This window comes from Rattus norvegicus, chromosome 11, assembly GCF_021556685.1.
Source record: "Rattus norvegicus strain SHRSP/BbbUtx chromosome 11, alternate assembly SHRSP_T2T, whole genome shotgun sequence".
NCBI classification, from domain to species: Eukaryota; Metazoa; Chordata; class Mammalia; order Rodentia; family Muridae; genus Rattus; species Rattus norvegicus.
The window spans coordinates 25,235,963-25,258,996 of NC_141544.1; the positions used below are offsets into that span (position 1 = coordinate 25,235,963).

A 23,034-nucleotide genomic window follows, 5' to 3' on the forward strand; every position below is an offset into this window, starting at 1 on the left:
CCTGCCCCCTCCCCCAACCCTCCCGATACATTTACATACTTCATTTAAAAACCAAATCTATAATATTTCTTTAGTCCTCCTTTTCATAAATTATAAATTCACCACCCACTTTAGAATGATGTTATCTTGACTTGATTTATCTTTAATTACAAGGTCTTGGGACTTTGAGCAGCTACATTAATAGAGTGGGGGATCTGTCTGGCAAGTTAATGCTCTGCTGGCACACTTACCTACATGTGTGTTCCTACGTATTTCTTTATGTGAGCGATAGTTTGTTAGCTGGGGCTTCTTGGAAAGAGAGAATATGTTAATAAGATTACACGCGGAGAAAAGGAAAGATGGCTGAGAGGGTAAGAGTACTTGCTGCTCTCATAGGGGACCCAGGTTCAGTTCTGGTCACCTACAGGGCACCTTAAAATAAGTTATAATTCCATATCCAGGTGATTGGATAGCCTGGTTGGCCGCCAAGGACACCAGGTATGCATACAGTGCTCATATATACTAATGCATAAATTGGGGGAAAGCAATGTTGAGCAGTAAGAGAAAGAGAGAACCATTCATGTAAAAGTAGCCTCTAGTTTAGCTTTGTAATTATTTCATGATACCCACAGAAGAGGAATTTCTTCAACAATCTGTTTATAAGACATACGAAACCTGCTAGCATTTCTGTCAGTTAAGTACAGGAAGTTACGATTCTTAGCACAGTCACTGGGTTCTCTTTTTAACCGGAGTTACAGACAACATCTATCCAGAATATCCAGTAATAGATTTCCTTTTGAACTTTCGGTTCCCAGGACTCTGCTTGATCTTTTGATAGCAATAATTTTAGTTTTCAGTGCCCTGAAGAGCCCAGATATTTTATTTACTAAAAGTGACAGTCTCTTGCCTCCTGATAATGTGTCTGCAGTTGCTTTGTGTTTATAGCAAACAGCAGACTAGGAGTACACAGATCCTCTCGCGCCTTGCCTGCAGGTATGCTTTGGATTAGCTTCTAGTTTTACTCTGAGCTTGCTTCCAGCCACTACGCCTTTGCATCTCCTGTTTACACCACTGACTAAAGTCTCTTTCTTAACTCTTTCTTGCCTTCTTCAGGTTCAGTGTGTGTGTGTGTGTGTGATGTAACACATCACATTCTCCTACAGAGATAGATCTGCAATACATCTATCTTCCCACTTAGCATCAACCCAAGAGTAGCAAGGGAGGGAGGACTTGAATCCTCAATACTTATCTCTAAATACTGCCTTGGGGCTGGGCATGGTGTGGCAGCCTGTTAGCTCAGCAATTAGGTGGCAGTGGCAACTGGTTCTCTGTGAGTTCAAGGCCAGTTTAGCCGACATAGTGAGATCCTATCTCAAAAACAAAACAAAAACCAGAAACAAACAAATGGAAACAAAAGCTGTTTTTGTAAAAACTTCTGTGAAGTCATCAACAGATGGGAAATCTGTGCTGTGGTGACTGGCTGTATGTGTGTCAGAATAAGGTACTAGGATTCCAGCATTAGGAGAAAACCATTCCACCGTCTGGACTTCGGCCACGGGGTGTGGAGACTGTTAAAAGCATATTGTAGCACAGTAAGCCATGACATAGGGTAATAAAGGTTTTTAAATGAAGGATTCCCTAATGAAAACAGCAAGATATAAAATGGTATTCAGGCTTTTCTATTTTACAGTGAAGTACAATTTATTCTGATATCTTGGCCTCGACCTGAGGTGTCAAAGAAAATTCAGTTTAGGAAGACCTGTTGTTGTTGTTGTTGTTGTTGTTGTTATTGTTGTTGTTGTTATTGTTGTTGTTGTTGTTATTGTTGTTGTTGTTCTTGTTCTTGTTCTTCTGCTTCTGCTTCTGCTTCTGCTTCTGCTTCAAATGAGGAGAGGGAGGTAGTTTCTCTTATAAATATGTACATTTAGTGCAACATAAATATATAAAAGAATGAGAGATCTTACATTAAACTAAGGTTGCTCGGCACTTCCACTTACTATCATAGTAAGGTCTTCCAGGTACGTTTTGGTGGTTGAGGTATTTGAAGAGAAGGCCTCAGGTAGCCCAAGCTAGTTTGGACCTGGTTGATTCTGAAGAGGACCTGGGATGTCTGATTCTCCTGTGTCTGCATCCTGGATATGGAGATCGCATGGTGGTCAAACGCAGGGCACTGTGCATGCTCAGCGAGCGAGCGCTCTGACTATCACTAATCTCCAGTCCCTTCAAGGTGTCGTTCTGGTATTCAAGAATTTCTCATGGAGGCACATACAAATGATATCAGTGGACGTCGTCAATGTCCGTAAAACATTTATAAACAACCTATGCATTCCTCCATGGGGAATGGCTAGCTGGTGATATATTTATTGAACAAAACATTATACAAAAAAGGAATTTATGTACTCACTTGGAGATACATACAATTACATGACTAAGGGAAAGAAACAGGGCAGCTCATCTTAGTAAAAATGCAAGACCGTTTATTTGTATATGATGCTTTTTATCAGTTTACTACCTACAGATGGATGGATACTATGCATAGCCCCACGTGACCAGTGCTTATAGAACCTGGCTGTGAATGGTGTTCCCTTGAATCCTGTGACTTAGCATTGCAGCTTTGTTGTATAAATGTAATTTGTGGAGTGAGCTATAGGAAAGTCTCAAAACTAGTCACTCTTCCTAATCAATACTGGGGACTGAAATGGAGATGAGGGGACATGAGATGTCCTGTCATGTCTTAATTCATATATGACTTTGATATTATTACCATGTTTTCTTTTTTTTTTTACAATGGATATTTTTATTTGAAATTCCAAGGCTAAAATGTTATTAAATATTTTTTTTAAATATGTGATCAATCCTTTTTTGGTGTTTCTGTAAAAATATTGCTCTCCCTACCAACGTGACTGAATATATAGTGATGCTGACTTCTCTTCGTCCGGTTTTGACTACTCTTGAGATGAGCGCTGAGCACAAAGCTAGCTGTCTTGTAGCAAGCCCCTCCTCTTCACTGAACTCCCACATCTTTACAAAAGCCTCTTGCTCACTTCTGCACTCCACACCTGAGGGGATGCTTTAATACCTACATGGTAGACTATAGCCCAAGGCCTCGACGTCATTGCTGCCAGCTTCCCCTCCCCAGTACTATAGTCTATTGATCATTAAATAACACTAATTTACATCCTTTATCTCTCAAATGTATTCTCTGCTCTCCTTTAAACACCCCACTGTAATATTTCATCTGCTATCGTATGTGTGCACTATTTTTATGACCTCTTAGCCTCCTGGAATAAAGTCTCCTTTACTGTTATCCATCTTCCACAGCACAGTCAAGTCAATTTGCCCCTAGAAACCTGTTCATATTAAGTTAACTTTACCACATACTATGAAAATATATCTCTTTATTCATGGACTATATCTAGGAATCATTTTTAAGAATTTCAACCCTGCTTCAGAAGAATGCATTTTCTAGATATTAAATTGTATGCATAATTTCAATTTGAGAGGCATTCATGAAGCCAAAAAATTTAAGTTAATATGTTATATAAAAGGGTATTGCTTAAAATATACCTACTAGATATAGGCGTACCTATAAAACACACAATTAACCTACATTTCTACCAGTAATTATCCACTTTAAAATGTCTGAGTAGAGGGTGAACTCTAGATATGTGTGATAAAACAATTTGAAGAACAGTAAAGTAGAGATTAAGAATCTAAAGGCATTATTCTTTCTTTGGTCTACTGGTAGACAGCTTTGATATCAGAAAATGAGTTAAAAATCTATGTGGAGCTTTTTACCTACACATTAAGAAGGGATTTGGGCCAGATTAGAGATGGCAATTAAAACTTAAGTGCCAGCCTTAATCAATTTGAAGAGGTTGCCTAGAGATGTAAGAGAATATTCATCTAAGACCTCTGAAAGCATGCTAAAATCAACTAGGAGGCTCTGCCTGCCGGTTGGAGTGGGGTTGGAGGCGTGGGGATGGGGCGGGGGGATGACAGTGTGCATGTACAGTAGCAGCAAGCTTTACAGTAGATAGTCTCCGAGTCCTGAGCCTATGATCCAGTTTTTCCATGCTAGATGATGATAAAAGTATTAAAACCATCGGCCTTAATTTTTGTTACCTCTAATTGCTCTAGATCAATTAAGATAGAATATTTCAAAACTGAGTGTGACAGCAAGGATGCACCTAGTTTTGATGAATCTACACATGCCAGCTCTCACAGCATCTAAAATTTTCCTTTTAGATCTTCCACCCCCTCCAGTGCCACCGCCTGCTATAAAATCGCCCAGTGTCCAGTCCAAGGCACAGCTGGAGGCACGGCCTATAATGGGGCCAAAGCTCGCTTCTATAGAAGCGAGAGCAGACAGATCATCAGACAGAAAAGGCGGCAGTTACAAGGGGAGAGAAGCTCTGGACGGAAGACAAGTCACTGACCTGCGAACAAGCCCAGGTGACCCCAGAGAAGCACAGGAGCAGCCAAACGAAGGGAAAGCACGAGGGACGAAGACAGCAAAGCGAGACCTTCCACCAGCGAAGACACACCTCATCCCAGGTACTGACTTCCCGAGCCTTAGGCAAACACAGAATTCTGTAAGCTCCCAGGACACATGTGTAGGCTTTCTGTGGCCATGTGGAAAGAAATCTGATCAAGGCCTTTCTACCAGCGGAATGGGAACGTGCCCAGCTTACTAAATGCAATCCATGCCAATGTGTGACATCACACACGCTTCTGTGAAGTGATGCCATTTGAATCAAATTCATAGATGTCAAGACTGTGCCCTAAAGACATAGCAATCGTGACAGCTAAGATAGGAAACAAGAGTGTCCCGTTCTCTACCAGTTGTGCATCTTTGGAATAGTCTCCATCTCTAGTAAATATAGACACCATTGATGAGAGCTGAGAGCTGTACTTATCTGTGAGTGTAAGGATCAGTATTTGAATACAGTTAGAAATTACATTAGCTCCAGAGAAGGGTAGTAGCAGAGTCACTTCTAGGGTCTGTGACCTCGCCAGCTACAGGTGCTTGGCTAGGTTTATGGTACGAATTCCTTCCCATCAGTTGGACTTTAAGTCCAATTAAACATCTGTTGGTTACCCCAAAGGCTAAAAAGTCCTGCTCTTGAACTGTTGGGGATATCTTGCTGGGCCAGTTGTTGTGATTTGTAAGGATTACGGCTGGGTAGAACTACCCCAGTTCATATGTCTTTAATGAAAGTCCTACACCTAAAGCTAAGGAAACCCCAGAGAAGAGGAGGGTGAGTGACTGTAAGACCCAAATGACAAGGATGCCTACTGCTAGGTAATATCCCCCAAACATAAAAGAGAAAAATGTACCCATGACCTTTCAATGTCGTGCAGGAAAAGGAACAGCATAAAGACACCAGCAGTTGACATGCCAACATGGGTAGCCTAAATTCCATAAGGTCCTACCCCTAAACAAAGAGTTGCATGTGGCCAGTGGCTACAGAGAGAGAATCAATTGCCTCTAAGGCTGAGTTTCCACGTAAGTTGTCTGATCCCAAATGATTGGCCCTGAACACATGTACATAAAAGCAACAGTAAATAGACTCAGTAGATTGTATATATGTTTGTGTGTAACAATAATAATTTTGAAAAAGAACTCATAAATTAGGAAATTGGGTGTGAAAGGAGTTGGGGTAGTTATGAAAATATGTCATACTTTACTTGAGTATGATATTCTGAAAACAAGAGTTTTTAAAGAAATCATGTGCTTAGGTTAGAAGTTGGTGGATTGTAGAGTACTCAGCAGAGGCCTTGAGTTCAGTGTTAGCATCATTCTCACACACACACACACACACACACACACACACACACACACACACACACACCTAGAAAGGATGGAGGTAAGAAATATAAGAGGGCAAGGAAATGACACAACAATTAAAACACTTATTTTCAAAGCTTAATTTCATATTTTCAATTCAGAGCTCCAGAAGCCATGGTAAATGCTGGATACCTGTGCTGTCCTCCCACAATTCCTGCTGTGGAAGCCAGAGGCCAGAAATCTTCAAAGCAAGCTGGCTATTAAGATTAGTCGTCACTGAGCTCAGGGATTGCCTGAGAGATCCCACCCCAACAAATAAGATAGAAGAGTGAGGGAGGATGATTCCAGACATCAATCTGTGTGAATCATGTGAATGCACACACACACACACACACACACACACACAGTACACCCACACATATATAAACCATTCACATACATGAAAAAGTAGCAAAGTGAGAGAGAAGTGCAAGATACAGTAACAAGTGTGTACAGCCTATGACCAGCTCCTCCCCCCAAAAAAATAAATATAAATTAAAGAAATATAAAATGTCATAAGGTGAAAGTTTGATGTAATTTTGTGAGAAAAGGTAATTTTTGAAATGTGTCATCCATGATTCTTATTTCCAAGAACCGTTGACTGTAATAGTCTGAGTAGAAGCCAGACTTTGGAAGACCAAAGAGGGAGTAAACATTTTGAAAGGGACCTGTATTAGTCATTCTATGTTTTTGTGACCAGAATATATTATAAAAACAATTTATGGGAGGAAAGATTGATTTTGGTTAACATTTCCAGGAGAGTGCATGGCAGAAAGGGTTTCGGGGGAAGAATGCGATCTGGAGCGAGAGCACAGCCGGAAGCAGGAGCACATAGACTATTCAAAGATACCCCCCACCACATCAGTGCAGTAATTCTCCCTACTCAGACCCCTCTTTCCCGTTCCACAGCTTCCAAAACAGCACCACCAGTGGGGAAGCTTTCAAACAGGAGCTTGTGAGATATTTCACATTCAAGCAGAAAGTTATGAGCAGGAATTCTCAGAAGGTTTGGATGAGAAGGCCAGCTTGGAGTTTGTTATGAAAGCTAGATTGGTGGAAGGTTTTTAGGAAAGGAATAGACATCGTTCTATACTATAGTGAGAAAGCCAAGTAAGAGAGATTAAAAACAAACAAAAAAAGATTAAAAAAATAAAGTAAAGAAAGAGGCTGGTGGTGCTAGCAGATGGTTTTAATCTGAGCACTGGGTAAGGAGCTGTCCAAGAGTTAGGGAAGAAGCAGGTGGATTTGAGTTTGAGGCCAGTCTGGTCGGCAGAGCGAGTTCCAGGATAGCCAAGGCTACACAGAGAAACACTGCCTTGAAAAAAAATTAAACAAAATAAACCAACAAGAACAGTATTGATGTAGGAGACAGAGGATGTGATGGAGGAACTAACATTGGAAACCTACCTGGACAAGATTTGTAATCAGTCACTTGCTCTGTGTGCTCAGTAACTTCCTTGTAACAAGAAGGATGGTCCCCTTTGTTCTGGGACCAAAGTAGACCTCCATAAACACAGACTCAGACGTCAAGTGCATCTCAAAGACTGTGCCTTTCACACAGACACTCCCACAGTGTGGCCACAGAGTCCTTGGTAATACCAACTTTGAACAACTTTTGACTTCCAGCCGTGTGTTCTGAGCTGTGATTTATATGCTAAATATAATGATGTCAGTTATAGACTTCATGTCTGGTCAGAAAGTATGACCACTTTTATGATGATGAGCAAATTTCAAAATGTGAGGGATGCTTTAGGAGAAAACCACAGGGCTGGAAAGATCTGGGAGTGACAGAGTCGGAGCAAAGAGGAAAAGTAGTTAAAAGCAATCTTTAGAAATTTAATAAGTAGCTATGACATCATAAAATTATTTCTATCTATAGAACTAAGTTGGAAACCATTAAGCTAGAAACAAGGAAACCTACTCCATGAAATGCATTTAGCAGATCCAGTTGCTACTGTGCTTTGATTTTCCAGATTTTTATTTGAACCATAACCCCAAGAGTGTATATCATTAAATTATCATTGCTAAGCATTGCTGTAATTTTCACCTTCTTGATTCAATTTACATTATTTATTTAATGAAGGAGGCACCCTGATTTACATATGTAATGAATGGATATTTTTAATTAAGGAAAGTGCTTTCCTAGACTTGAAGGTCTGATCCTTTGTGCCGACATTTACCTCCATTTGATTTATTTCTACACATATCAAATACTCATTGTACTATATTTACAGCACTAAGTCTTCAGATGTCTATAAGCATCTGTTCACACATACAGAGGAGGAGAAAATTTAGATATTATAATTCATAGATACCTTAAGGTTTTAGGTATCCATGTCCTCCCTAAGGACATTATCACTGACTGTTAAGTCTTCAGTATAGCCCAGCCTGTGCCACCAAGCATGCCTTGAAGACTGACCAAATAAAAATATTCTTACACCCAGCATTACTTCCATTGTGCAATGGCAAGAAAGATCCAGAGGTCTTTCCTGAAGAAATGACATATAAACTAAATATGCAAGGCAGCGAGGCGTTGGCTGTGTACACAGCACTTGGAGGCAGAAGCAGAAGCAGAAGCAGTTGGATCTGTGAGTTCGAAGCCAGCTTGTACTACAGAGTGATTCCCAGGACACCCAGCACTACATAAGGAAAGCCTGTCTCAGCATCCTCCCCCAACCCTTACCTCACCCCACCCCCACAATGATTTTAAAAATATGCAGACATGAAGGACTAGCAGTACATGAAGGGTCATTTACCTCCACAGAGTCATCCCTGTTGTCTCTTGAGTGTTACAACCAATCGCAGAGGAGAGGCATCTCGAAATCAGTGCCTAGCAAATTGAGTATAAAGAGGTATAACTGAGCTGGTTGTCAGAGATAGAGATTCAGGACATAGTTCATGGGAACTGTAGTTACAATCACTTCTCTTCTTGCTCAAAACTATTTATTGACGATCTATTATATGATAGTCTGGGAGTATAACAATACATAAAATAGACAAAATTATATTCTCAAAATATTATATACCAAAGAATAGATGAGATTGCCCCCAGAGAAGTTGAAAAGAAAAAAATATACAAATATCTGTGCGTGTGGTGTGTGTGCAGCTTTGGAAAGAAAGGAGAAAATATTAGACACTGACATGACTTCTTCACACTTACATATAAAACATATCCCAAAAAGATAGGTAAGGAAGGAAGGGTTGCTGAAAGCTAAGAGAATAGCAGTATTGCAATTCAGAAGGAACAGAGTGAAGTCCTGGGATACAAGGACTGAAATGTGGCTAGCCCCATCTACTTTCTCAGTTGTATGTGACAATGTAGACTTTGTGATGCGATTTCATCAGGAAACAGAATGAATGGGACCTAAAACTACCAATTTTTAAGTCAGTCTCCCTGTTGTTTGGTTTTGGTTTTTCAATACTGACATACTCTGGGTGTAACTCTGGCTATAAACCAGGCTGCTCTTGAAGGCACAGAGATCTGCCTGCCTCTGCTTTCTGAGTGCTGGGATTAAAGGCCTGTGCCACCACAGCCCAGCCCCGTTTGCCTTTTAAGAAGATGGTTGTTGGGCAAGGAAGGAAGGAGCACATTGATCCCCGAGGAGAATAGACTTAGGGCAAAGCAGAGAAAATTTGAATGTATTGTAGTTGATAAAATGTATGTCAACAGGAAGAAACAGGTTGAATTAAGAAGATACATGTGAAGAGACTGCCCCGGGAGAGAAACCTCCCCAGAGTCAGAACTGTGGGTGGAGGCAGTGACAAGAATGAAAAGAGATAGGGGATTGTGACTGGCTTCTTAAGTAAGTGGCTCATGGCTCACAGGAGGAGACTTTTCTTGAAAGGACAGGGGGAGCAGTCATTTAGAACTGGTACATACTGGAGAGCTAGAAGGGAAGCTCAGTCCTCACCTTCTGCTGCAGAGAATATCAGGGATTCAGGAGAAATGAAGCTTTCCTCAGGCACTATGGAGAGGAAAGGAATAAAAGAAGCGTTGGGGGATAGCAGAGCAGGGAGAACTTTAAAAGAATCCTAACCCAGTAACATGGCTGCTTTGGCCAACGATCATATCCAAAAATATGAGCTGGCTGCAATACAGACACACTACACACCTTTAATCCCTCTGACTGGAATACACATATGCCTTTACTACACACCTTTAATCCCAAAGAATGACATCATTTGGAGAGTCAGAGAAAGATTTGAGTGAATAGTCAGAGGTAGGATATGCCTGTCTCTTATGATAACAGGCAGGAAAGAGAAACTATGTAGAGTAGTAAGGAAGAGCAAGCCAGTCAGTTCAAATATGTTCTCTGTAATCTAGGTGACTGCAGTTGAGCTCAGTTCAGAGCAAAGGAGTTGAGTTCGGAGCAGTTCAGTTCTTGGAGTTCAGAGGCAGTCTTTCCAAGCAGAGAAATCAGAAGCTGAAAGAAGCCAATTTGAATCAGTCATCTTGAGAAGAATTTGAGTGAGAACAGCTGAGTTGAACCAGCCAGCCAGAGTTCAGGAAAAGCTAAAGGATGACCTTCTTCAGTAACACGTCTTGGAGTCTAAAACATGCCAGGACTAGTTTAGCAGACAATTGAAAGCTGAAACCTTCAAGATCCATGCTTGCAGACTAAAGATTAGATTAAAGATTAGATTGTGAAGAGGCAAGATGCTTCCAGACCTAGGCCTAGGGATAGTTAGATAGAACTGCTCTGGCTCAGCCCAAGCCATGCATTGGTAAAGTGTGGGTATGGCTCTCGTCTTATCCCTTTACCTGAGGAAATAAAAGTGACATTTACATTTACAGAGAACACATAAACGAGTTTAGTTCTTATGAGTTTATGTCCAGAGTACAGACAGACTATGGAAGAAAAGTGAACAAGCAGTCACATGATTCAGCAGTAGTAAACTTAAAGTTGTAAGAAGATAGAAGATAGTATGCTGTCTTACTTATTCCCCATTGCTGTAAAGAGACACAACAACCAAGGCAACTGATAGGAGACAGAGTTTCCTAGGGGCTCACATATCAGAGAGTGCTGTGTTCAGGGCCATCATGATAGAGAACATGGCAGCAGGCAGGCAGGCACATACAGGAGCTGAGAACATACATCAAATACAAGTACAAGGCAAAGAAAGAGCTAGCTGGGAATGGCTTGGCTTTTGAAATGTCAAAGCCCATCCCCAATGTCATACTTCCTCTAACAAGGCCACACCTTCTAATCCTTCCCAAATAGTTCCACCAACAGGGGACTAAGCACTTAAATATATAAGACTATAGGGGCCACTCATGTTCAAAGCACAAATGCCTTATTATTTGAAGTCAGCTCCTGAGATTCAGAGTTTAATGGTGCAAATACGTTGAAGTTGGCACCTCAAGAGGGAGTATCTGAACCTAAGCTTAAATTTCAATTGGGAACTGACTCCTTGCTAACTCCTTATAAGAAAGCCTTGTTTACATAGTGATTTCTCTCTCTTATTTTGTTCATGTCATCAATAAGAGCTTATGTTCTCCTGTCACATGTGTGGGAGTTAGAAACTAAATTACTGAAGACCACATGGTAAATAAAAGAATGGAAGTCAATTGAGTCCTCACTTGACTTGTCTCCTGTAATGTCCTGGGTCCTGTGTGAATTTGAGATGGATACTAGCTTATGAGTGTAGTCAGTAGAAAACAATAAGAGGTGTTATTGGCATCTCCAAAAGGCAGTCCTGTTTGGTATTTATGCCTCTGAGTCACCCATGCTTGCCCATTACAGATAGAGAGGAGTGACTAGATATAAAATGAAAGTGTTCTGTCTTGCTCACATGCTCTCATTGTATTTCTTTACACAGAGGATATCCTTCCGTACTGTAGGCCTACTTTCCCAACGTCAAACAACCCTAGGGATCCCAGTTCTTCAAGCTCAATGTCATCAAGAGGCTCAGGAAGCCGACAGAGAGAGCAAGCAAATGTGGGCCGAAGAAATATGGCAGAAATGCAAGTACTTGGGGGATTTGAAAGAGGAGATGAGAATAATGAAGAATTAGAGGTATGCATAATTTTCCCAAAACGTTAAAACATTAGTCTGTCTGTAGCCATGATGTCAGCCTTTGAAGTTCTGAACATCTGTCAGCATACAGACATGGACCCATTTTCTCTCCACCATCTGAATGTCATACATGTTTTCTATCAGAAAGAATATGAATTTTAAGTCTTCAAAAACATCATTGCTTTTTAAATACTTATTTATTTATGTATTTGTTATGTATACAGTATTCTACCTACATGTATGCCTAGAAGGCAGAAGAGGGTACAGATGGTTGTGAGCCACCATGTGGTTGCTGGGATTTGAACTCAGGACCTCTGGAAGAATAGCCAGTGCTCTTAACCTCCGAGCCATATCTCCAGCCCAAAAACATCATTGTTAACCCTTGAAATTTTGAATGAGTTCTAGAAGTAACTCGGTCTGACATGTTATAATTCATAGTATTATAAGAATCCTCAATGAGGTAAGCTATTATGATGTGTGTGTAGCCTCTGTTGTCTGTCATCAGGCCTAATTTGACAGACTTTCCAGCCGTCTTTCACTTTCACTGTTTTGGAAAGAAACCTAGCCCAAAAAAGAGCTCTTTCTAAGTCAAATAAAAGCCTCCTCCCTTCTTGTAATCTAGAAACAATATACAAGATATAGTTGGAAGTCATATTTAAAAGTCCCTTCCCTTTAAAAATTAGTAATTTTTTCTCTTCAATAAAAAGTAACTCACAGACAAATTTGTTTCCTTACAAAGATATTTAATCTCAAGTATATGCTGAATGAATTTGAGAGTCTTACTCCAAAACGTAAGATGAAAATGTTAAGAAATCACATGAAGTTAAATATTATATGTATCCTGTGTTTAGACTTTGTGGTTTGTAATAAGAAAACTTTTCTCCCACAAATGCTGTCAAGAGTATTTGTTTTCCCCTTTAGTTTTTGGCATTTTAAATAGAATAACTTGGGAGGGGGGACTGAAGGGGAATGACTGAAAGAGTCTTGACATTAAATCCAGTATTTATAAAGTGGATGCAGAATTTAACTGGTGAGATGGCACCTAGGGGAAGTGGGAAGTTAGAGCGCTTCTCCTTACCCAGGGCCCGTGCTCCTACCTGTGACATCCAGGTCTGCTTCAGAACAGCTTGGTCCTTGTTTGTGGATGGCTCGAGTTGCTGTAAAGACCAGCTGAAGTTGAGAAATGAATTAGTAGTGATGAACACTTTGCGATACATGCCAACCAATGAATGAAGAAAACACTCACAGTCGATGACCATAAGTAAACATCAGACGGTTATCTCTGGGTTTGGTCTTAAATTTAGCCACAAATCCATCTCTTCTAGGAAACTGAAAGCTGAAGACCACCAGAGAGGCTTATGATGCCCATGTGAAAAGCCGTCACTCAAGAGGCCTCACGTCAGATGACACACCGTACCAGATGAAACGTTCAGTGCGATCGGAGTGGACAAATCGTCGTTTTTATTCCTCCTGTTGGGATAACATTTTTAAAAAGTTTCTTGGGTTTTTAGTGTTGCTGATTGATTGCCTAACCCTTAATGAATCTCCCCCTGCCGAGATGCTGTTGCAGCCGTTATACTTGACTTCCGGTATTGGAAGTGTCTTGAATGCTTGCTTCAGCCAGCAGCCAGCGAGAAAGAACAGATCAGTTCTTTTTGCAATTTGCCCCTGAGATATGGCATTGCACTGCTTATCTATCCAGCTAATTGATAGCAAAATATTGATCAAAGATACAAAGGGGATCACTCAACCTCATGCCAAGGGCTCTCAAAGTATAACCGTTCCATGACCAACTGCTAATGCCAGTTAAAGCGTACTTCATTTTATGTGAGTTTTAGAATCAGTCTTTCATGCCACCCTTTGCTGGGATAAACTAAAAATCTATCACACGCAGAATTACAGTTCATTTGAATGGGATAGAAGCATTGTAAATATATACTCTTTGCAACTCCTGGTGGTACTTTATTTTGTCTTTATTTCAATCATTGAAATATATTCTTGGAAATGTACTTTTGGATAAGTAAGGCTAAGCCAGTTGGACCTCTGGTTGTCTAGTCATTGTGAGAAGTAAACCTAGCAAAAATCTTGTTCTATTTTTCAATCAAAAAGCAACTACGAATGCATATTACAAGCAAATGGATGTTTTTAATGACCAATTGGGTAAGGACATCCCTATCTTAACTGGCCTGAATTTCTTCTGGTAGTGTCAATTCAACTTTCAGAAGTGCCACTTAAGGAGGTTTGTTTGATTTATTTTGTTTGTTTTTGTAATGCACTGTTTTTAATCTTTTTTTTTTTTTTGGTTTTAAAAGCACAATCACTAAACTTTATTTGTAAACCATTGTAACTATTAACCTTTTTTGTCTTATTGAGGAAGCTGTTGAGAAGTGTTTTTAGCCTGTTTTGTTAATGCTCTGTGTTTCTATTTGCAATATTTGAATGGTGACAGCTAGCAAGGTCAGGTACCTTATCGTGGGCTGTGAACCAAGTGGTTCCAATTTTTTGTGGACTTAAAGAGAAAAAAAAAAAAAAGAGTTGTTTTAAGTTTGTTGTGGCCAATGTTGAATCTTATAAGATTTCCTTAGACACTCATGAGAGGCATTCCGACTTGGAACTGAGAAGTGATGCTCCGTGACTGTAGATTTCTATGGGTTTTCTTTTTTCTTTTTTTTTTTTTTTGTTTGTTTTTTGGTGTTTTTACATTTTACAAATTTCATTGACTTTATAATTGGTGCTATTTGAAGAAAACAAAATGAACCTTTAGTCATACATAGGTATCAGGCTTGACCCCACAAAACCAAACAAAATTGACCCACAAAATAGATAAATAAATAAAATCAAAAGGCTGGTATTCACCAGAAACTAAGTGTATTCATTTAGATAATTTGAAAAGGCCCCATGTCCCATAGAAAGGATGTGCAGTTCTAAGGGAACAACCCACGTGATTAATGTTTTCATTATGTTCATGTAAGAAACCTCTTATTTTTAGCCATACTTTTGCATACTGAAAATTCAATAATCAAAAAAGTAATTTTGTCATATTATTTATTAAAAATGTTCTCAAATACATCATCCTTCCTTGTGTTGATTTCTTTTTCATTATATGATTATCAGATTTATTCCATGAGATCACAAAGTCGTTTTGTCTTAACATTTCACCACTACGTTATGAAAAAAGAAGGAGTTCTCAGTTTTCTTAACGAGAATCCAGCTTCTACTGCTAAGCAAAAGTTCTCGCTTCAGTTGGGGGGAGTAAGTGGGAGATGATTCTGAAGTTGAAGTTAGCTGTGTGATCAGAGATGAACTCTGAAAAGTGTGCTGTGCTTGTTTCCGTGTGTGTATCTGAATTTCAGTTAGCCTATTTCTAAAATAATCAGGATGCAACTCTGTACAGTAAACCTCTTTTGTCAAGTTTAAGGCACCTATGCTCTGTCGGGAACAAAGTTTATAAATCCCATTGGTTGTCAGAAAATTTGGACTAGCACTTATAGACCAGGTTGCACATTATGATCAATTAAATCACCCTATTGCAGAATTTCACTTGGGTGGATGAGATGGGTACCATGTCGTGGAAATGTCAAGATCAACAGAATATACTGGAGTTTAGACCCCGCCCCCGACACCCACCCTGTGGTATATATATTTTTCCTTTAACCTAATTTTTGTGTTTACCAGAATTTGAAAAGCTGAAGAACAGACATGGAACAACGAAGGGCTTAATTTGGAATTTAATTTTATAAAAGGGATGTAATTATCAACTCCATTTAATACCTCTACAGACCCAGTAGTCAAGGAGTTAGTTTCTAAGCTATTTTTTAAAGAAACAAATCACTGGGGGGGTGGGGACATATGTAATGGACTGGTTTTTCTTTTTCTAGGTGGGTAAGCTACTAAGCCACTGCCTCTCTTTTTCTATTACATGCTGCAATTCACACACAAAATCTGCACGTCAGAGGGCCGGGACAACACTGGGTTCTAGTTTTGTCATGGCTGTGTTTCCTTGGACATGTTACTTAACCTCTAAGTCTCAGGTACTTCACCTGTAAAGTCAATAAGACCTACCTCATGGAGCTGTTGTCATGATTCAGTGAGTTGATGTATCTACATAGACTCTGTAAACTTCACAATGGTATAAGATATTGTTTATTTATGGACTGAAATTCGCTACACATGCAATCTCCACTTTTCGAATCTGATTTGTTCCTAAAATTTTGCATGAAAGTAAAAGCATTAAGTGTGGTATAAGGACAAGGGTCCTCCCACCTCTGGTAAGTAAAACTCACTGTGAAATACCCCCATCGTGAAATAAATGCTTCGTGTTCTTGTTCGTGTCTTTGCTTTTGGGGGCAAGGGCAGTAAATGAACTGCTGATGTTGTGTTTCTGGTATTTTCTTCACACAGTCTGGTAATACAGACATGTCACTTGACTTCTCAATAAATGGATTCAGTGTCTACTGGGGGCTGCTGTTGTACATTATAGCAAACATAATGCAATCTTGAAGTGTATGGGATTTTTCCTGGACAGATGTGAGCAAACATCTGCTCATCCATCTACCACAGACAGCACCACAACAGATGAATGAATGACACATGCAAGTCCAATTTAGTGAACCAATGCATTTTAGGGAAGGGAGGGGGTTACTTATAGAAGTTCGGGTGACTCAGATCCAGCTATATTACCAAAAAATCCACCCCACTATGGGCGATGACTCAAACGAGCTGCATCCCTTTAATTGCCTGTACATCACTAGCAGCTGTCCCAGTGTCTAATCCCCAGCAATTGTTTTCTGGGTGTGTATCCTTAGAGGAAGACCCTGTGAATCTTGTAATCATCATAAGCTTAATTGTGAGCCTCTCTTCCATCAGATATTTCTATCTGAGTGATGGTCCCAGGAGAGTTGAGTCATCTCTGGCTTTCTTAAAAATTTCAGATGTGCCATGAAATTTGTTTTGTTTTGTTTTTTTCATTCTCCACAGGGTAGCCTCTAAATGCCAGAGACTGGCTCTATGTGAGGAAAACTTGGGGTATGAAGAGGCAGAGGTCTTGAACATCACTGTTGTCAAATTATCAATGGTCCACATTGGTCAACTCTTTGGAGTTTTTGGTTTTGTTTTGATTTGGTTTTGTTTTGTTTTTGAGACTGGGTTGCTCTGTATCATCCTAGATGTCCTGGAACTCACTCAGTAGACCAGGCTAGCCTTGAACTCACAGAGATCCACCTGCCTCTGTCTCCCAAGTACTGGGATTAAAGGTGTAAGCCACCACCACCTAGCTTCACTTACTTACTTACTTACTTACTTTATTTGTTTATTTATTTACTTATTTATTTGGCATCTCTTAATCTCCATCTGTGCTGCCCCACCCCCACCCCCATCAAACCTCCCTTAAATCTGTGATTACACCCAAGTGGAGAGGTGTGAGAAGATGACAGTCAGAGTTCGTTTGCTCTTCTGTGCCCTGTTTGGGATCTGAAGAAACCTGAAATTTGGCAGTTTGTCTGTGGCCCCCAAAGACTTGAGAATTCTTCAGGACCTCCCAAGCTACCATTGTCCCCTGAACCAGTTGCCCCATGTGAGATGAGTGTTGGTGGAAGTGGATGGAAGACCCTTTCACCTCAAAGAAAGAAGACTAATAATCTAAAAGGGTTTGAGAACCCCTACTCCACGAAATAAGTGTCGGGTTTGTTGTAATATATCTGAGGCTGGAATGAGTCAATGTATAGACATCACTTTCAGTAACCATTGTGGGACAGTTTTCCCTGCTTACTCTTCAGAATGCCTCCTAAAGGAGATAGTAAGCAAATTGTCATTTGCTTCATCAATATAAGAAGCATAGGAATTAGGAGCAGTTAAAGAGCACCTTCATATGGAAATTAATATCATTGCCAAGTTAGTTGCCTTTCTAGGAAATGGGGCAAGCACAGCATTAATGTCCGTACTATTTGGCTGAGTGACCACCAACTGTAGGAGTACACAAGTCTCACACCTTCATTATTTGTAAATTGTTACACAGAGAGATGCTTGGAGAATTTACGCTTAGCCAAGAGAATCAGGGAAGGATCAGAAAGTGACTGGTTTTGGTTGGTGTTTCTCCACAGAGCCTGAGACAGAGTTGGACGCATGGGGTTTATTTGGGCCTTAGTCCCAGAGAGTAGGAGAAAAGTTAATATAAGTCCTTTGAGGTGGGCAAACATGTCCCCCTAGGGAAGCTACCTTGCTCTTCCTGGAAGCTTGAGAATCTGAAGGCAAAGAGTCTGAACACTGTTCTCATGCCTCATTGACAAAGGCGACTGTCACAGCCAGGTATTCAACTCCTGAGCGCAGGTGATGAGAGCACGTGAGAAGAAGGCGTGTCCCAAACAGCACCTACCTGCTGTGAGCAGCATTATCGAAAGCATTGGAACATGGTATTAAAAAAGATCAAACGGGGTTGGGGATTTAGCTCAGTAGTAGAGCGCTTGCCTAACAAGCACAAGGCCCTGGGTTCGGTCCCCAGCTCTGAAAAAAAAAAAAAAAAAAAAAAAAAAGATCAAACAATCATCAATTGGCCCTTTTTAACATAAAATTTAGGAACACCCACATCTGAAACTAGTCACACATACTTAATTTATTTTCACACTGGGCTAGTTCTTACAGATTATTTTCAACAGTATGTGTCTTGAGTTTTAATTATCTTAACATACTGAACATTTTTAGAAGAGAATCATCATTGGCATAAATCAGGAATGTATAAGAATGGCAAGGAGGGTTAATCTTAGAATCACTGCAATCGGGCACTTTAGACCAAAGCTACAAGATGTACTATGTATGTCTGAACAGAATTATCTACAATAAAGTTCTTTTTGAAATCTACACACACACTACATATTAGGCATGTCAAGTTACCGAAGCCCTCAGAACAGAATAAAATTCAAATTAAATTGAGACTGGCATAAACAAATCAGTTGTTCTCCAAGTCTATCCCTGAAGCATTAGCACAGTGTCATGTAAATTAAAGCTCTAACATAAATCTTAACTTTGGTGAAATACGTATACAAATTTCTTGCTCCCAATACTTAGATTTGTCTAAGTATTCTGTCATGAGTGGGAAGTTTCTCCGTTCAATTTAACATTAAAATCCTAGCCTACACTGTGATGGAGTTAGGGGATGAGGTCTTCGAGTGATAAGCTCCTAACTGTGGGACCCTCAGAATGGGAACAAAAACAGGCTCTTTCTTCATCCCACCTGAATACAATGAGGTATCAATGGTTTGTGACCCAGCTTTTACAAAAACCCAACCACATTGGCACCTGAATCTTTAACTTCTTTTTTTTTTCCTTTGGTTCTTTTTTTTTTTTTTTTTTTTTTTCGGAGCTGGGGACCGAACCCAGGGCCTTGTGCTTGTTAGGCAAGCGCTCTACCACTGAGCTAAATCCCCAGCCCCCGAATCTTTAACTTCTAACCTAGGAGAAGTCCGTTTTTTGTTGTTTACTAAGTTACTCTTTGTATGATGCATTTTAAAAGATAACTATTTATGTTTAAGTGTGTGTTGTGTGCGTGCACGCACCAAATCTGCATACAGTTGTAAAGTAGACAGCATCGACTCCCCAGGGGCTAGAGTTACAGGCAGTTGGAAGCTGCCCATTGTGGGTGTGTGGGGACATGTACCTTAGTCTTCTGTGAAAGTAGAATGGGCTCTTAGCCACTGAGCTTTCTTACTAGACTCTGTGGCAAATTTTTATAGCAAACAGAAAGTTTTGTTTTTGAGAGTTCAGGAGCTCCATGGATAGGTGAATCTTGGAACATTCCGAACTTCTTCATCAAGTAAAGCTGTAAGTTTTGCAGCTTTGGAAAAACAGAACTCTTGGAAATGTCAACTGAAGGAACCATGTCTGTACCCAGCTTGACTTCCGTAACTGTTTCCTCTGTCCCTCCTTGCAGGGCTTCTGACGGTTTAGAGCACCTTCTTTACAATGTAAACCTGCCCTGGTGCCTGACACTAGCCCGAGGGGACAGTGGCAGCAGAACTAAATTCAAGCCTAGTTAGAGGCCAGTGTCAGCCCAGAAACCTGAGGCTAATGTCTGGGAACTTCAGAATTCATAACTAAGGGCTGCTTGGGGTTTGGCATGATGGTGCACACTCTAATCCAGCATCCAAGAGACACAAGCAGAAGACAGTTTGAAGTGAGCACAGGCCACAGAGTAAGGCCATCCTGAGCTATAATGACATGAGTATCTCAAAAGCCACAACATGGGATGTGCCTCAAAGTTAAAACGAATGCCTAGAATATACAAGGCCCTGGATTCTGTCTTCAGCTCTGGAAGAGAAAGAGAAAGCAGGGGTGGTGGACAAACTGAATGAAGGAATGTGAAGCCTTGCTGGAGTCATGTAATTGGCTCCTGGTTCCGAGAAGACGCCTTTGCTAGGGGATCATTTTGAGTAACATTTTTGTTCAAATAACTGATTTGTGCTTCCAGAATGGTATTGACAGCCCTTGTCCTGATTTGGGTAAATTCGAGCAGTGATTTTCAACCTTTCTAATGCTATAACTCATCAATACAGTTCCTAATGTGGTAATTCCAACCATAAAATTATTTTCATTGCTACTAAATAAATGTATCTTAACTATTATACCTTATCTTTTCCGTAATTCAGTGAGAGGTTATGAGAGAGACGAAAAGGTCAAAAGTTTGAAGCCAGAAAGAAACAGAACCCATTCAATGAGGCTTAGCTGGTTTGGAGCCAGGCCCAGGGACCTGCATTGCCCTACAACAAAACTAAAGCCTAACCCTAACCCTCCTACCAAATGGCCAGTCCCAGTACGGAGGAGTGCGCTTAGGAAGTTTGCTACCCAACAAGAAAGCGAATTGCTCACATGCTACCTATTCAAACAGAGCCCGCCTGCAAATGACCCTGGAGACAGTTCTAGTAACGAACGTCTCTTTTTTTATTTTAATATTTGAGGTTATAATTTAATTACGTTCCTCCCTTTCCTTTCTTCCTTCCAAACCCTCCAATAGGCCCCTCCCACTCTCCTTCAAATTCATAGCCTTTTTAAAAACTCGTTAAATGCAATCGTTACTGCATTCATATATGTATATGAATATATTATATAATTATATATTCCTTAATGTTACCCGTTCAGTTCGTATTTTTGTTCTCTGAAACTTACCTACCATACCTTTTCTATAGTATATATTCTTTATTAAAATTTTTATATGAGTTTTTGTCTGATAAATATTTTTATCCTCTTCCCTTGTGCTTGTTGATCACAGCATGACAGTTATTCACAAATCATCTTTAAAATCTCTCAAAAATGCCCCTTGTGTCTGCAGGAGATTGTGTGTGTGCGGTTTTGATAGGAAGGCAATAAAAGAGTTAATGAACTTAATGGATTCTTTGTGTAAGTTTTTCCTTTCAAAGTAATAATGCAAAATGATGTAAGAGTTCAGTACAGACAGGGAGAATAGAGGCTGTTTTGGAATAACTACCTTGGGGGAATAACACAAGAATTGAATTGTGAATAAATAAATTACTGAAAGAAAAAAACGAGTCATTCGTTATGAGCCTAATGCGATTGCATATATAATCATATTGAATTTGGGCCAAAATTGCAAAGGAATATATAGTCTCAATTGCTCTTGACAAATAGGGAAGCCATATTTGAAATTTGCTGAAATTAGCAGTGGAGAGATTTAAATGGAGTACAAATGTGAATCCTAATTCAAATGGAGTGCTCTTTGTTGAAATTAAAGCTACCCCTTGGGGATAAGAAGCAAGTTAATAAACATTAAAACAATGCCCAAATTCCATTCTTCAATTAGTTGAAATCAAATTGTGAAAGAGAGGAGGTTTTCTGTTCAAAGCGTGAGAAAAGACAATTCCAAAGGTGCTGTGGGCAATCATTTAAAAGTATGCTGTCTCTCAATTTTACATAGACTTAAACTTTTAAAATGCTGTCTAACGTCAAAAGACCACTTTCTGGAATAAGAAATTTTAAATGCCAATTCTTAAAGATCAGAGCTGCGTATTTATTCACATTGTACATCTACAGTGTTGACTTAAAACTGATTTCACTCCCATAGACCATTTAATCTTTTTATTTTCTTATTCATTCATTTGCTTGTTTCTTTGTTTTTGTTTCTTTGTTTGTTTGTTTGTTTGTTTGAAGCAGAGACTGACTGGCTTTGAAACTCCAAATGTAGATCAGGTTGGCCTGAAACTCATAGAGATTCCTCTGTCTATGAATACTAAGCCAAATGGACTGTTCTAGCATCACTGCCAAGAACTTGTTGAATGATCTGGAAACTGACCACGGCCCCTCACGGTAAAATTGGTCCTCTTTCCCAAGCAAGGCTGTTGGTCCTAGTAGTGCCTCTTTCTTGGTAAAGAAAAATATTTTAGAGAACATCTAACCTTTTTTTTAAAAATACCTGTCTTTTAAAAATAAGGTAAGACATTTATAATTATAATTTAGCAACTGAGTTCTTACAATCTTTGAAGGAGGAAATAAATCATAAGCAAAAAATAATATATTGCTTGAACTAATAGTGTTAGACTCTGCATACGATTAGCATACATTCAGCGTCATGTATTTTATCTGGATGATTTAATAGCAACAGTTGTTAATTAGGTCTCACATGTTTCAAGTATGCATAATTAGACAATCATTTTGAATAAACTCTATTTCTTATTCTGCTATATAATATGATGCCAAAAATATGTTTATCAGACCATCCTAACAATACTGCGCAATCAGGAGGGTTTGATTAAATTACTCATAAACTTTTACTCATTCTCTTTATTCTGATTTCCATCCGGACATCCATTCAGTGATTCAGCACTCCAGGGAACGGTGTGTGGACCGGGGAAGAACGTTTCAAAAAGTGCTCACTGTGTGTTGGAGGCACAGGCACAACGGGGAGATAGAAGTATTCACAGAGGAAAAGTGGGCATTTTCAAACTGATTAGGAACCTAGGATCTGTTTTGCCTGAAACATGAAGGCAGACAAGGAAGTCATCAATTCATTTATAACATGGGAAGTTTGAGATTCTTATAAATATGCTCCCTTCACAGCTATGTTACACTTAAAAATTAAAGTACATGTGAATGAATCAAGGCAAATTTATTGAGAACACTTGAAAAGTATGACTTGGGTTAGTCATTATTCTTATTGACCAGACTTCGTCATAGTTAAACTAAAGAAAATTGAAATTATGTTTGAGT

The 23,034-nt window shown here is 39.6% G+C and overlaps 1 protein-coding gene and 1 non-coding gene across 6 annotated transcripts in view; one reads left to right on the forward strand and one right to left on the reverse strand.

The window, feature by feature from the left end:
- Positions 1-16,153, forward strand: part of Robo1 (roundabout guidance receptor 1) — a 1,048,129-nt gene extending 1,031,976 nt beyond the window's left edge. For 3 of the 5 annotated variants that reach the window (XM_087576842.1, XM_087576841.1, XM_087576843.1), the window contains 3 exons: positions 4,228-4,536; positions 11,630-11,826; positions 13,152-14,895. In XM_087576842.1, the coding sequence (XP_087432968.1) occupies positions 4,228-4,536; positions 11,630-11,826; positions 13,152-13,166 (521 nt within the window). In that variant the 3' untranslated portion in view covers positions 13,167-14,895. 5 annotated transcript variants of the gene reach the window in all.
- Positions 16,154-19,172: 3,019 nt separating this feature from the next.
- Trnav-aac31 (transfer RNA valine (anticodon AAC) 31) lies at positions 19,173-19,254 on the reverse strand. The gene has a single exon. It is a non-coding gene; the product is annotated as a tRNA-Val (tRNA).
- Between the last annotated feature and the right edge of the window lie 3,780 nt (positions 19,255-23,034).